General features: G+C 37.8%; 1 protein-coding gene and 1 long non-coding RNA gene across 4 annotated transcripts in view; one reads left to right on the forward strand and one right to left on the reverse strand.

Moving 5' to 3' along the window:
* The window catches only part of mapkbp1 (mitogen-activated protein kinase binding protein 1), a 141,726-nt gene that overhangs the window by 58,011 nt on the left and 68,886 nt on the right, over window positions 1–14,829 (reverse strand). For all 3 annotated transcript variants that reach the window (XM_062968150.1, XM_008104288.3, XM_062968149.1), the window contains exons 4-5: window positions 3,717–3,779; window positions 2,638–2,695 (exon numbers count right to left, since the gene is read on the reverse strand). In XM_062968150.1, the coding sequence (XP_062824220.1) occupies window positions 2,638–2,695; window positions 3,717–3,779 (121 nt within the window). The remainder of the gene's footprint in view (window positions 1–2,637; window positions 2,696–3,716; window positions 3,780–14,829) is intronic.
* On the forward strand, window positions 873–12,982 carry LOC134295470 (uncharacterized). Its single transcript, XR_010002050.1, has 2 exons — window positions 873–995; window positions 12,347–12,982. It is a non-coding gene; the product is annotated as an uncharacterized LOC134295470 (long non-coding RNA).

Raw genomic sequence — 14,829 nt, forward strand, 5'->3', positions numbered from 1 at the left:
AAATTCCAAAACAGCAGTAATGACAATAATAAAACACAAATGCAGGAGACAAAACCAAGATAAAGTTCATAAAACAAATGCCTGCCAAAACAAAGAAGTCTGCCATGTGGCAAAATGCTGTTAAAGACTTCACCAATCTAGCCTTCTTGGGTAAATATTTCCACAATTCAATTGCAACCATTCCAAATGGCTCCTTCTCTTTCTCTTAAGACAGAGAGGAGTTTTTGTGTCAGATCTCAGGCAAGAGGTTGTTAAATGTCATGATCATTATGAATTGGAATTTGGAACTTTTGCAGCACAGGTCTAAGTGGGTGCCCCTTGACATTCTTACTGCTGCATTTTGAACCATATTTCCCAAACTCTTGAAAGACAACCCCATGTGAATCATATTGCAATAATCCATTACAGATAGGAATTACAACTTCATCTCATTGAGAACAGATGTTCCTACAAATAGCAAAACAGTGCTGGATTAGAGAGTTACTGCTTGATCATCCATGAACAAAAATCAAGACTAGAAGCACCTCCAAAATGTGAACTTGATTTTTCCAGAGGAATGCTATGGAAGAAAGTTTCACTTTCTACTCCAGAGCAGGTCTTAAATCTGACCAGGACTACCTCTGTCTAGTCAGGATTAGTCTCAACCAATTATCTCTCATTTAGTCAATTACTGTCTTTACGCAAAAAATCACCAATTATGCATTCCAAATGCAAACCATATCTCCTGTTTTCCATTCCTGAAAAAAGTTCATTTCAGATAACATCATACTGATTTCCTTTGCCAAAAACACAAGGTTCCTTTTATATATGTCAGTTTAATGGGTCATATTTCACTACATAATAGCCACACTCCACCCTTTCTTTCCTTCAAATAGGGGGTATGCAACTATTATGCAGTGAAATACGAGGTCGCTTTCTCTTTCCAACTAGCACGTGTGGGCAAGCAAGGACTGATTGAGACTTCCAAACTCATCCCGGACAGAAAAGGAGGCCTGGTAAGTCTCTCCTGCTGGCATTCACAGGCAAGTAAGGCGTACCGGGGGGAGGGGGGGTGCGCTGTGGTGTAAGCTGGTTAGTAGCCAGCTGCAATAAATCACTATGACCAAGAAGTCATGAGTTCGAGGCCAACTCACGTCAAAGTGAGCACCTGACCATTAAAATAAAAAATAGCCCTGTTCGTTGTTGACCTAAGCAACCCGAAAGATAGTTGCATCTATCAAGTAGGAAATTTAGGTACCACTATGTGGGGAGGCTAATTTAACTAATTTATGACACCATGAAAGTCGGTATCACAGTGGATGATCAAGCAGCTGCTCCCCCTATGGCCGGAATCGAGCATACCCTCAGGAAGCTGGAAGCTGGAGAAGGTTAAATTGCCTCTGTGTCTTTGTCTTTGTCTCTATGTTCACATGGCATTGAATGTTTGGCTTGTATGTATACATTGTGATCCGCCCTGAGCCCCTTTTGGGATGAGAAGGGCGGAATATAAATACTGTAAATAAATAAATAAATTTGGCTGCCAGCAGCCAAGGGAAACTTACCAACTCTCCCCGACAGGTGTGCCGGTGGGTGAAGCCTCAGTCAGCTGGTAGCAGCTGAGGGAAGCCTCCCAGTTCTTCTGACTTCACCCACCTGCACACTTGCCCCTTGGAGCTACAGGGCCTGTTCCAAGAGGCAGGCATGTGGGTGGTGGTGCAACTATTATGTGGGGAATATAAAAATCCCCAAACCGGGACTGCAATAAGGGGTATGTGGCTATTATGTGATGAAATATGGTACTTTCAATTATAAGCAGATCTCCACAGTATTTTCAATTATAAGTAGGTCTCTCCCAGATTTACTATTCAAGACCTTTGACTTGGAAATCTCAGGAATTAAAGCAAAAACCTATATTCCTATATGGAAATCATGTGTTCAATTACTAATCTATGCCTCCGCTCACATCCTAGCCACTAATTATGGTGGCTCATGTGGCTGCCTCTTTTAGAATGGGTTTCCAACTTTTGGGTTTTCTGTGTGAAGGAGTATTTTAATAAAAGAGATTAAAGACCACATTTCCCAGGAAATGTTAATAAAAGAAAGGCAAATAACTCATTTATTTTTATTAACTGCTTTTAGTTTTAACTTATAGCGACCCTATGAAGCCCCCCCCCCCCCCAAAAAAAAACCAACATGCTGTCATCAACAGCCCTGCTCCAATCCTGCAATGGCTTGCTTGATGGAGTCTAATGCTTGTCAAAAACAATACAAGCCCGAAGTGAGTCCTCAAATCCAAAGTCACTTTTTAAAACCTACTATATCCTATTCTAACAGAACAGTCATTTCAAAGAAGCCAAGTTCTGCTCCCCCATTCTCTGCCAGCAGCAAATGCACAACTCACAATCCCTCTATGTAGCAAATTTACTTCTTCACCCCATTTCCCACACTTTCTCTCTACTAGCTGCTAACTCATTTCTGATACCATTTTTTTTATCTGCCAACACCAAACTCCTCCCTCCAAACCCTCATTTTATTTTTCATATAAGGAAGAAACTCAACCTTCTCTTCCCACTTCAAGAAGAACCATCTTGTAGCTGCTCAATGTTCAGGAAGTAGTTTTGTTTTATCTGCAGCATTCCACCAAACACCACCACTTACCTCTCCAGTAACCAGGTATTTGCCATCAGGTGAGAAAGCAAGGGCCGTTATAGTCTTCCTGCATAAAAAAGTATATGGTGAAATATGTCAGAATATATATTTAGTTTTCAGTCCAGACACAAATGAGAGGACTGACTGAAAATGAAGCCAAGCTGTCATTTGAGTTTAAGCAGTCTCCTGGAGGAAATGTCCACAATGACCAAAACCTAAAATCTTGCGTTCAGTAATTGGGGTTGGCAACAGTAGCCTTCAGGAATGTTGGATTACAATCCGCTGTATCTTTTCATCATTGGCTACACTGGGTTGTGCTGATAGGAATTGTAATCCAACTGTAAAATATTCCCCTGTTCCTGTCTATAGTGACTCATTAGAAGAAATGCTGGCTTTCAGATCTTCTAAACCTTTTCTAAAAGCTTTTTGAACCTCAAGAGGTTTAAGCTGCAGAGGCAAGTACAACAAAGGGTAAATAAAATGAACACAGAATATGCCTTTGCATGTCTACATTAAACTGATATCTTCCTTGCATGCTTTGCCAACTCAGGTTTACTTAACACTGTAGATCTGATAAGGAATCATGCTTAGAGGAAAGAGGGCTTTTAATCAGATCATCAGCTCAAATTCATCTTGAAACACATCAAGAAAGAAACAGCAACATAACCATGCAAGAACATATTCTGTTAAAGTTTATTGCTTTAGTTAGGTAACACCTGCAGAATAAAATCGTTGTAATCAGTTACCTGAATTCATCAATATGTGAGTATTAGCACACATACCAACTATATCCAATTCTAACAAAACAAGTGACTGAAATTGTAATTTCAAAATTGAATCTAGTTAGAAGTTTCATTATTCATTTATTTACTGCTTTAAGATATTAGCTATTGAGCATTAAACATTGAATTCTCACTCTGTGCCCTCAGACCATTGGTTGCAGAATGTAAGAAAATGATGTGGATTTATTTGAAGTGTTCCCACATGGAGAAAAGTCACTGCTTGCTAACGTTAGGAAAGGCATCTGCATTTTCCTTTCTGAGCAAAGTTATGAAAGCTAGCACTTGAGAATTATTAGTTTTACTCACCTGGAACTATTCAGAATATGATGTTGCTTATTCTTCCTGGGGTTGAACAGCACAACAACACACCTGCAAAATAAGAAATTTTAAAAATTAGAAAACACACAATGACTTTGTGATCAGTTATTGTACTCCCTTCTCTTCTGAAGTGATTGCCATGACCACTCTACACATTCTAATGGTCAGTCAAACACGTAAGAATCTTTTTTTCCCCATGGCAAGTAATGCTTCCCCCCCCACCTTTATGCTTTAAAGCACTGCTTCCTAAATTGTGAGTCCCAACCACAAATGGGGTCCCAATTTTTTTTTCTGAACATCACCTGGTGGCAGTGTTAGACATTTATATGAGTGTTGTGCAGTGTTTACAGTATACTCTGCAGAAGATGCTTCGTCTGTATTTCTCTAAAGAAAAATTAGCTTGTTTAGCAAGCCTTGCAAATGCTGATTATCAGGAAATGTTTGATTTTATATGTATCTTATATACCTATACACACAGGTTACATAAAACTTTCTCAGGCCAAAAGGAGTCCCAAGTAGAAAATCTTAAGAAGTCCTGCTTTAAAGTGTAGGGATATCTGACTTTTGTGCTTGGAAAATATACTTTTGGGGACAAAATTCCCAACCCCCCTCCCTCCCAGCAGATAAAACAGGCATGCTGGAGATAGGAGGTGTCTAGAACTTGTAACCCCAATTTTTTTCCAAGCTCTGCCTGGCTATGTGAGATAAGTGTAGGCACAGAGAGACAATAGCTTATTGTTTCAGCTACACACTGATATACTCAAGCATTATTTGACATTTTCTGACTTTTTAAGTGTGTATACATTTTCAAAAACCATAGCCATTTTCAAAGGCTATTTGTCAAATCGCATCTCCCTGTATAGACCATCTCAGGCACTTTGGGCAGCGGAGGAGGCCTTGCTCTCAGTCCCACCCCTGTCACAAGTGCGGCTGGTAGGAACGAGAGAGGGGGCCTTCTTCGTGATCGCCCCTCGCATCTGGAACTCCCTCCCTAAAGAAATTAAAATGGCCCACACCCTTCTCTCCTTTAAGAAACTGTTAAAGACACATCTGTGCACCTTAGCTTACGGAGAGGAGAAGGACTGACATAATTGCCACACCATAGCAGCTATGGTCTAAGTGAAACTAGAACAAGGACTGAACATTTTCAGCAACTTGGTCACTTAAATTGGTCCAGGTATATGCTCACTCTGCGCAATCATGTTTTTACTGACGGCCATGTTTAAATTTATTGTTTTTCTAATGTGGAATTTTTATTATAATGTGTATGTTATTGTCATTTTATACTTTTGATATTAATGAAGAAATTGTGGTATTGAATGTTTGCCGTTTATATGTATGTTAATCACCCTGAGTCCCTCTGGGGGGAGAGAGAGGTCTAGAAATAGAGATTATTATTATTATTATTATTATTATTATTATTATTATTATTATTATTATATTATTATTATTATCATTATCAAAATGCATTCTAAGAAAATAGTGGAGAGGCCTTCATCAAAAGCCTATCAATCAGCATGGTTTAATTTTTGTTCCTGCAATTTATGACAAAACATTTAGTTGATTTTAATGTCAGGAAGACAATTGTGTGTCTCAAAGATGTAGTTTTTTGTTTTTGTGTTTAGTGTGCAGTTGACCACAATTCATATATAGGGGAAATGGCATCATCTGAATAATATTAAATTGGAAATGTAGGTGGGAAAACTAGATGTATTCAATGTTTTTTTAGCATTTAAAAAGGCAGTGTGTATCAGGCAATCCTGGTGAAAAGCCCAGTTTTGGAGAGGGATCAGTTTCAGCAGCAGGACTATGATGAGACAAGAGGAATTGGTCCCACACTGGTGCTAAGTCTCACTGAGCTGGGATTCATATTGTATATGAACCCCTGCTCTGTCCTTTAATTGCAGAACTAAAATAGATAAGAGCTACTAGTCTTTGTGGAGAAAATGTCACTGATACAGACTGTAAACAAAGAGGAATGTTTTTCTTTCCCTGTAGGGAGTAGGATTTTTCCTTTAAAAAACCCAGAAATGTGTATGTGAAATACAACATGCCAGCTCACTCCTGAAATGAGAGATATAGCTACACCTACTGTTACACCAAATAAGTAACTAGTCACCAAAGTTCTTCAAAATAACACATAATTAAAATATCATTGGAAAACACGAAAAAACCCCCAAAATATTGTCATTTCCCATTAAATCTAAATTTAGGAAGGAATCAGATGTTGGAATCACAGTCACACAGCATCTGACTCATTCAAAACAGCAACTCTGTGCAACTCCACACATATTCTACCCCACTTATCATAACATTGCTTCTTCTTTCTTTTCTTAGATCAGTGCTTCTTAAGGTACCGGAGCAGCTGCATAATTTCTCCATAACATCCAAATTTCTACATTTCAACTTTGCTCTCCCACCTATTTACTCTTGATCTCTGTCACCCACATTTTAGATTTTTCCATTGCTTTGGGAGGGGGGTGGCTTCTTGAAAAGTCTTGCTTCCTTAAGGTTCTCTCTCCAAAGGGAGACAACCACTTTCTCTCTCCTCTTCCCACTTTCCTCCTGTATCCTCAGTTCATTTCAACTACTGCAAACTGAGTCCAAAGCACATACAGTAGAGTCTCACTTATCCAACATTCACTTATCCAACGTTCTGGATTATCCAACGCATTTTTGTAGTCAATGTTTTCAATATATCGTGATATTTTGGTGCTAAATTCGTAAATACAGTAATTACTACGTAGCATTACTGCATATTGAACTACTTCTTCTGTCCAATTTGTTGTATAACATGATGTTTTGGTGCTTAATTTGTAAAATCATAACCTAATTTGATGTTTAATAGGCTTCTCTTTAATCTCTTCTTATTATCCAACATATTCGCTTATCCAATATTCTGCTGGCCCGTTTATGTTGGATAAGTGAGACTCTACTGTAATTTGTTTGAATTCAGTAAACTCAGCAGGATGAAGTGGAGCTGAATCTTTCCCTTCACTGTAGGTTCAATCCAAAGCAAACTGCTGCAGCCTCTCCAAGTTTGTGTGTTTATTGTCACTAGTAACTTTTGCCATCTTGGGGATACTTTGAGGTTGCTTGGCCACAACTTTCATCTCTCAAATGCTGAAGGTTGTGTTACAAAAAAACATCAAATTTACTTTAGCACTTGGAAGTTGACCCAAAGACACAGATGCACATGTGGATTTTCTCCTCCTACACCATAAAACAACCAAGAATAGTATGGTTTCAAGTATGAAGAATGTGGATTAAAATCCTAGTTTTCCAGTATCCTAGTCCAATATGCAAGCCACAGCACTATGCTGGCTCTCTATAACATCTGTACTTCCCTAATAACTATCTCAGAAAGCTCCCATTAAAAATGACCTGAGATTTCCATGGCTCAATGAAGCTGAACCTTTTATTATTTCAGAACTGCTTTGCTTAGTGAAAATTATTTCTGATATCCAGATAATAACAGATGTCAGTAGTTTTCCAGCCACAGTCAAGATGGAAAAAGAATGCAGAACTGCCCTATGCTTGAAGGGTATAATCAAAACTTGTAAAGGTAGAAGACCAAAGAGTTATGCAACTAAGATCTGCCCTTCTGAGGTTACACTCACAACTCACAATCTGAAGTCTTCCCACTAATCCCCTTCCTCTCTCTACACACATTTTGCATTTGCTTTCTTTAGCTTGCCTTAGACCAATGGATCTCAACCTATGGGTCCCCAGATGTTTTGGCCTTCAACTCCCAAAAAGCCCTAATAGCTGGTAAACTGGCTGGGATTTCCGGAGTTGTAGGCAAAAACACCTAGGGATCCACAGGTTGAGTACCACTGCCTTAGACCATCCGAACTGTAACCAGTCTGATGCACTGCTTTACTTCACAGCAATACAATGGGGTACTTCCTTTAGCAATTAAGGCAATGAAATAGTAGAGAAAGGGATGGACACCACCATTTCAAATGTTTTTTGTAAGAAAAAGTGTACAAAACATTGGTGTATAATACTGACTTATGTATGTACTTAGATATATGATTATCAAAACAGGTATACAAGAAATTTGACAAATTGTTCACACAATTGTTTCCCCACATCTGAAGCCTTCAAAAGAAAACCATTGGAGTCTGGAATTTTTACTTTTCCAGGTAACTGCAAATCTCAAAAGATGAAGGGTGGATGGATTAAACATCATAGATGACAGAATCACCAAAAGCTACAAAAACTACTATTTAGTCACTCACTATATCTTTTTGTATCAATTGTATTAATGTCATTAGATCATGATATACACACATCCATTAATCCTGAGGGAAATGGGAAAATATTACTAAGATAAAATAAAACTAAAGCAAAATGAATGTGCTCAGCACTGGTGTGGCACCGTCCCACTGCAATTGCTGATATCACAAAAAGTGAGACTAATGAATATGTACTACATTTAATCTACCCCCCTCCCAAGAATGAGAGACTGATAAATATTTATTTTATTGTTTACCTACTCGGGATTCCAGAATATGAGACTGATAAATATTTAATTTTTAGCTTAATCTGTACCCCAAAGACTTAGAGCAGGTAACTATAGTGAAATCAATTAGTAAAATACATAAATTGGCAAGTTATACGCAGAAGATCAACCATTAGGGAAATTCTGCTCAATGATCAACAAAATGAAAAAATTGCTACTACAACCCACTACAAAATTTGACTGAATCTCTGAACAAAGAGGTTATCAAAGCAAGAGGAAAAAGTCCTTGTTTAACGTGGGAGAACAGAAAATACCACTGAGGTGAGACTTATAGTAGATAGGCCTCCTCTCTCACTTACGTATGAAAAATGTATTATAGAAATTATCAATTCATAGCAATTTGAATATTTGTTGCAGAGGAGGAGGAAGAAATTGGATTAAAATGTGTGAAGGAGAGGAGTAACATCCTGGTTTAGAAATAGATTAGTCTAAGTCATCCAGTAAATGATCTCTAATTGGCTAGATTCTTGATGTTAGTGAGCTAAGGAGATGTATCCCATTAAATGGTATAAAGTAATAACTTATTGGGAGAAAAGCAGACACAAGGAGATCCACTAGAGGTGAGGATGGTTTGACTCTTTCCCCAAATCAGCACCTTACTCCCTGAATATCTTTATGCCTTAGTTTTCTGTGCACAAAACCGCAATAAGCTTGAGAATCCCAAGCATAGTCCTTCCCTGGCTCAAAGCCAAATTGTTACATTCACAGCTCTTCCTCTTATTATTGCAGAAACAAAAGGTAAAGTATCAATCAGTTTCAAAAACTTGAAATCAGAGCTGCTTGGGGTAGGAAACAGGCATCTCCTTTATATCATCTTATCAAAAGAAAGCAGTGAAGGAGCTATTAAACATGGAATGCATTCAATGATTTAATTGTCCAGGCTTTCATTCAATCAAATAAACCACATGGGAAATTGAAAATATCAAGTAAGCTCTTTGCAGTCCAGAAAGAAACAACAAATTCAAAGAGAAGGAAGTACGTGGGAATATCAGTGTGAATTGCAGTGAAAGATATAAGGTAACACAAATTCCCACAGCTGTTTCAGTGAGAATTATTACTACACTGCTTGCATGCAACTATTCCAGGACAGTGCTAAGTTTTAAGTCAACATCCAAATATACTATTTTTAAAAAAACATAAGCAATTTTCATTTGGGAGTCAGAGATTTTAAGATAGAACTGTATTTCTGACACTGTACACTATGTTTTAGGAACTGTACTAAGATGTGTTTCAAGAATCCATGCATTCAAAAAACGTTTTCATGTCCTAACTACTGCTTACAATTTTAGGGAAAGGTTAACCATTATGCCCTTTTAGTCTCTCATGTTTCTTTCTGGGCCTTCATCTACATTTTGGTCAAAATTATTGTATACATTATGTGTTATGTGTTGTTACATAAAACCAAAATTAGTAGCAAAAAGTCTCATGTCACCTTAAAGACCAATCCATTGTATTCAGAATCTGATTTTATGGAACCCACACAGTACAACCTGCCCTCCTGAACCTGGATTTTAAAGTAAGTGTAGCTAGATTGTACAGATTAGATTTGCTATAAAAAAAACAATCTAATTATCCTCTAACAGCATGAGTCTATCCATTCATATTTTCTGACCAATTCAATGGGTATTTAACAATGGCCATGATGTGCATATCTCATTTCAAGGGTGCTTGCCAAACTATAGATAGCTGGAAGCTACTGTAAGAGCTGAGGTGTAATATTAAGGTTTCCCTTCAAATGCCAATGTCAGACATAGGATGCTTGGCCAGTAATCTGACCATAAAAACCAGAACACTTATTCATACAACAGATTCCTTATGGTAGCATTCTTGACATTCTTTTCTTACAGATGCACAGCAACAGACAATTTTAATGTATGATTTAAAAAAAACACAATCACTTTTCTATCTCTATTTAAACTGGTTTTTTTCCTCTGTGTGTGTATTAATTATAGGTAAAGAAGTTTCTGCCAGCCATACTCAAAATTCCTTTCTCCACACAGGTACAGGGAATCAAGCTATAGGGAGCAGAAATGTCTCTGGGATTATTTTAAGAGTATATTTCACCAAAGCAGAGACAGATTGGGCCAGAAAAGGTATGTAAAGGTTTTCAACTGCAGAACAAGCCCTGCCTGTTATCTCCCTGTTCTTTTTCCTTCAGCTACTGACCATGGGTCAAATGTATTTAGGATGGCCTTTCTGCATTGCATTGGTTTGTTTTATTTCAGTTGACAAATGGCTTCCTGTAACTGTTGCAGAAAGACCAATCAACACAAGATATGCTGGGTAACTGCTTCATGATTACATAAAGACTGCCCAATCAGCTCTGGGCAAATAACAGGCCTGAAAAATAGAGGGCATAAAAACATTTTAAGAATTGTATCCTGATTTTATAGGAACCTGGCAGGCATGTAGCCGGGGGGGAGGGGGGGCTTGAGGGGCTTCAGCCCCCCCCCCCCCCAATTCTCAGGATGGTCTGCGATAAGGCCTTACATTTATTATTTAAACTGTTACGTTTATTCGTATCATGATCTGATCACCATGCTTAATATAGCCCATATGCATGGGGGTATTGGGATAACTATACAAAAGGTTTGCTAGGCTAGATCCTCTCTCACCCAGACTCAGCCCCCCCCCCCCCGAACCAAAATCCTAGCCCTCCCCTGGAATTAAAATCCTGGCTATGGGCCTGGAACCTAGTGTTCTAAATCCAAAAGAAATGTACATTTACTGAATCATACAGTTTTTTTTCTCAACTTGTTTTGACATTTCTATGTTATAAGAGGTGCGTAAATAAACTTAGTACGATTACAACCATCTTAATTCAAAGAGCTACAGAAGGATTGATAGGCAATCTAGATAAAGGAATAGATAAAGTGATGGAATGGGAAGAGGATGAAGTGCTAAAATGGACAAATGCACTCAACTATGAAAACTATATTGAAGAATGGAAGGAGATTGGCGCAAGGAAGGTTTTTGAAGGATATCAAGGTTTCGAGTTTTCTGAATGAATCCATGATCTTTCTCCGTTTTCTCAAATACCACAGAAACTCCAGGAAATGGTGCATTCTCATATGACTTAAACAAGAAAGAGCAAACACCAGTCATCACTCTGAATCACTGAAGAATATTTGCAGTGGAGTAACACACACTTTCAATTTCAGTAGCATTGAAATAAAGCATTGGGAAATAAAAAAAGATGAAAAAAGCTAGAAAAATAAAAATAAACTTAGTACTGAACTTAGTAATGAAATTTGTGATAAAACTGCATGTAGTACATTTTGTGGTTTTTTTATTCAGCACCTCAAAATACATTAAAATAGTTACAATACTGAAACATTTATTTTCATGTCAGTCCAATGTTAAAATGTTTACATTCTAAGATGATTCCTGCATTTCCCTAGACATTGCAAAAAGGCTCTGAGTCAGACAGAGATAAATATACTATATATTGAGTTCTTCCATGTTGAATTTAACTGCAGGAATTACATATACAGTCTCCCCTCACTTATCGTGGGTGTTAGGTTCCAGGACCACCTACAATAAGTGAAAATCCGCAAAGTAGGGACACTATATATTTATACATTATTTTAGTAGTTATACACTATTTTGAGTCTTTATCAACCAATCATGTGTTGATAAATTGCCTTCTTCTCCTCTTGTTGCTGCTTGGGCTCCTTTTCTCTCCCTTCGGCTTCTCCTTCCTCCCTTCCTTAGATTGTATATTGTAATTTTTTATGATTTATAATATTCTTTTGGAGTTTATTGAAAAACCGCGAAACAGAGAATCCACAAAAAGTGAACCATGAAGTAGTGAAGGAACACTGTACTTCTCTATTCAATTTGGATGATAACACACTGAAAGTATCCTATTCAAAAAACCATGTCTTCTGTAAAGAAGTAAACCTTAACATACTAGAAGTCATATAAAAAATTTCCAGAAAAGGAAAAAAATACAATAGGTAAGTTTCTAGTTTCTTTTTATAGCATAACTTTGTTTTCAATCAAAGCCGAACATTTTCTTGCGAGCCACTTTTTACAAAGGTCATTCTCTACTCATTCATGTGGAATTTCCATTTTCTCCCAAACACAGGGAGAGTCTTTCCTCTGCTTGATCTTATGCAAACTCTAAACTTGGCCCCAGAATGGATCACGCTGCTGCATTAGACATGGCACAACTGCTTCCAAGGCTGCCAAGATCTTCCCAGGCAAAGAAGCAGAGGGAACAGGCCATTACCTGCAAAGGCACGGCACCCATGGCCTTAGCAGGAAATTTTACTCTTCACACACAATGTTTACATAACCAGAAAATCTTGACCCAGCAAACAAACAGGTGTTTCACGTTACAAAAAAAGACAGTAGGAGAATGGGGGATACGGGTTTTAAAGGCCATTTAATGTATTTGCTGTATTTTAATTCTGTTTTTACCACATTGTTATTATTTAATTGTTTTTTAAACTTTTGTATTGCTATTTTTAAACTCTTTAATATTAATTGATGTTAGCTGCCTTGAGTCCCCATAGGAAGAAAGGTGGGATATAAAGATAATAATAATAATCATAATAATAATCATAATCATGAAGTTAAAGAAAACACAAATGGGTGATTTTTTTAAAGAATGCATAGCCTTTCAGATCCTGGAGAAAGCACTCAAATACTTCTGTTAGACATTTCCATCCTGGTGCCATAGTACTGCAGAATAAAATTAAAAGTGTCTATGTATCCATTCGCTTATAGCATAATGAACATTATTAATTGGTAAATTAAACAGTCTATGATTAAAGTATCTACCTATTTTTATTAAACAGTGCTTTCCATGGCAAAAGAATAGGCACCTACAATTAAGGTGATCTCATAGCAGCCTTTTCTTGATTTCCTCTTCGTCACTTGGGCAGAAGGTGGATCTGTCCCCACCATACATTATATGGTAGAATGGACCAGAAGGATGGAAAACCAATTACCAGCCTCCTCTTACAGATGCCTGGGATCTATGTTCAAGCGTTCCGCCCGAAAATTTATGGTTTTGGAGAAAAGTGGGGACATTCCAAGGTGGTCATACAACGTCACTAAACAAACACTATCAATTATATCTGTGAGAACCCAATGGATTATTTTATCTATTCCTTCCATAACTGCTATCATCCACAACTAAAACCAAATTAGGTTTGATCCATAATTCTGGTGTGCCTCAAAATATGGTCCAGTTCCATTTGGTTTCTCAAAGATCACTGCTTTTAAACAATTCTGTAAATAGGATGTATATTCACCAACTGACACTCTGGGGCCAGAGCAGAGGGAGTCGGGAAGACAGTTCCATCTTGTCTCCTTTGGCATCAGCTGGAGGCCCCTTCCTCCAGTAACATGCTATGCTAGTTATATATGTGTATATATATACATATGTGTGTGTGTATGTATAATTGGCATAGCATGTTACTCTCTCTCTCTCTCTCTCTTTCTCTCTCTCTCTCTCTCTCTCTCTATATATATATATATATATATATTACAACTTAATTTATAATATATAATAATATAATATATTGTATATCATAGAATCATAGAATAGTAGAGTTGGAAGAGACCTCATGGGCCATCCAGTCCAACCCCCTGCCAAGAAGCAGGAAATCGCATTCAAAGCACCCCCGACAGATGCTCATCCAGCCTCTGCCTCTGCTTAAAAGCCTCCAAAGAAGGAGCCTCCATCACAGTCCGGGAGAGAGAGTTCCACTGCCGAACAGCTCTCACAGTGAGGAAGTTCTTCCTGATGTTCAGGTGGAATCTCCTTTCCTGTAGCTTGAAGCCATTATTCCGCATCCTAGTCTGTGGAACAGCAGAAAACAAGCTTGCTCCCTCCTCCCTATGACTTCCCCTCACATATTTGTACATGGCTATCATGTCTCCTCTTAGCCTTCTCTTCTGCAGGCTAAACATGCCCAGTTCTTTAAGCCGCTCCTCATAGGGCTTGTTCTCCAGACCTTTGATCATTTTAGTTGCCCTCCTCTGGACGCATTCCAGCTTGTCCATATCTCCCTTCAACTGCGGTGCCCAGAATTGGACGCAGTATTCCAGGTGTGGTCTGACCAAGGCAGAATAGAGGGGTAGCATGACTTCCCTGGATCTAGACACTATACCCCTATTGATGCAGGCCAAAATCCCGTTGGCTTTCTTAGCAGCCACATCACATTGCTGGCTCATGTTTAACTTGTTGTCCACAAGGACTCCAAGATCTTTTTCACATGTACTGCTGTCTAGCCAGGCGTCCCCCATTCTAATAATTGATATTATAATGTATTACGATATAATACTGATAATACAATTTAATAATATTAATTATATATTGAATATTAAATGTAATATTACTAATAATATTACAATGTAATGATATAGTACAATATAGTAATTTAATGCTAGTATTGTACTATGCTAATAATATAATGTATTGTACGTGAATGTAATTTGTAAGCCGCTCTGAGTCCCCTTTGGGGTGAGAAGGGCGGCATATAAATGTACAAAATAAATAAATAAATAATAATAAATACATCTTCACCTTAAAACAAAATACACTGGTTTAAAATATCT

This window comes from Anolis carolinensis, chromosome 1 (genome assembly GCF_035594765.1).
Source record: "Anolis carolinensis isolate JA03-04 chromosome 1, rAnoCar3.1.pri, whole genome shotgun sequence".
Classification (NCBI taxonomy): domain Eukaryota; kingdom Metazoa; phylum Chordata; class Lepidosauria; order Squamata; family Dactyloidae; genus Anolis; species Anolis carolinensis.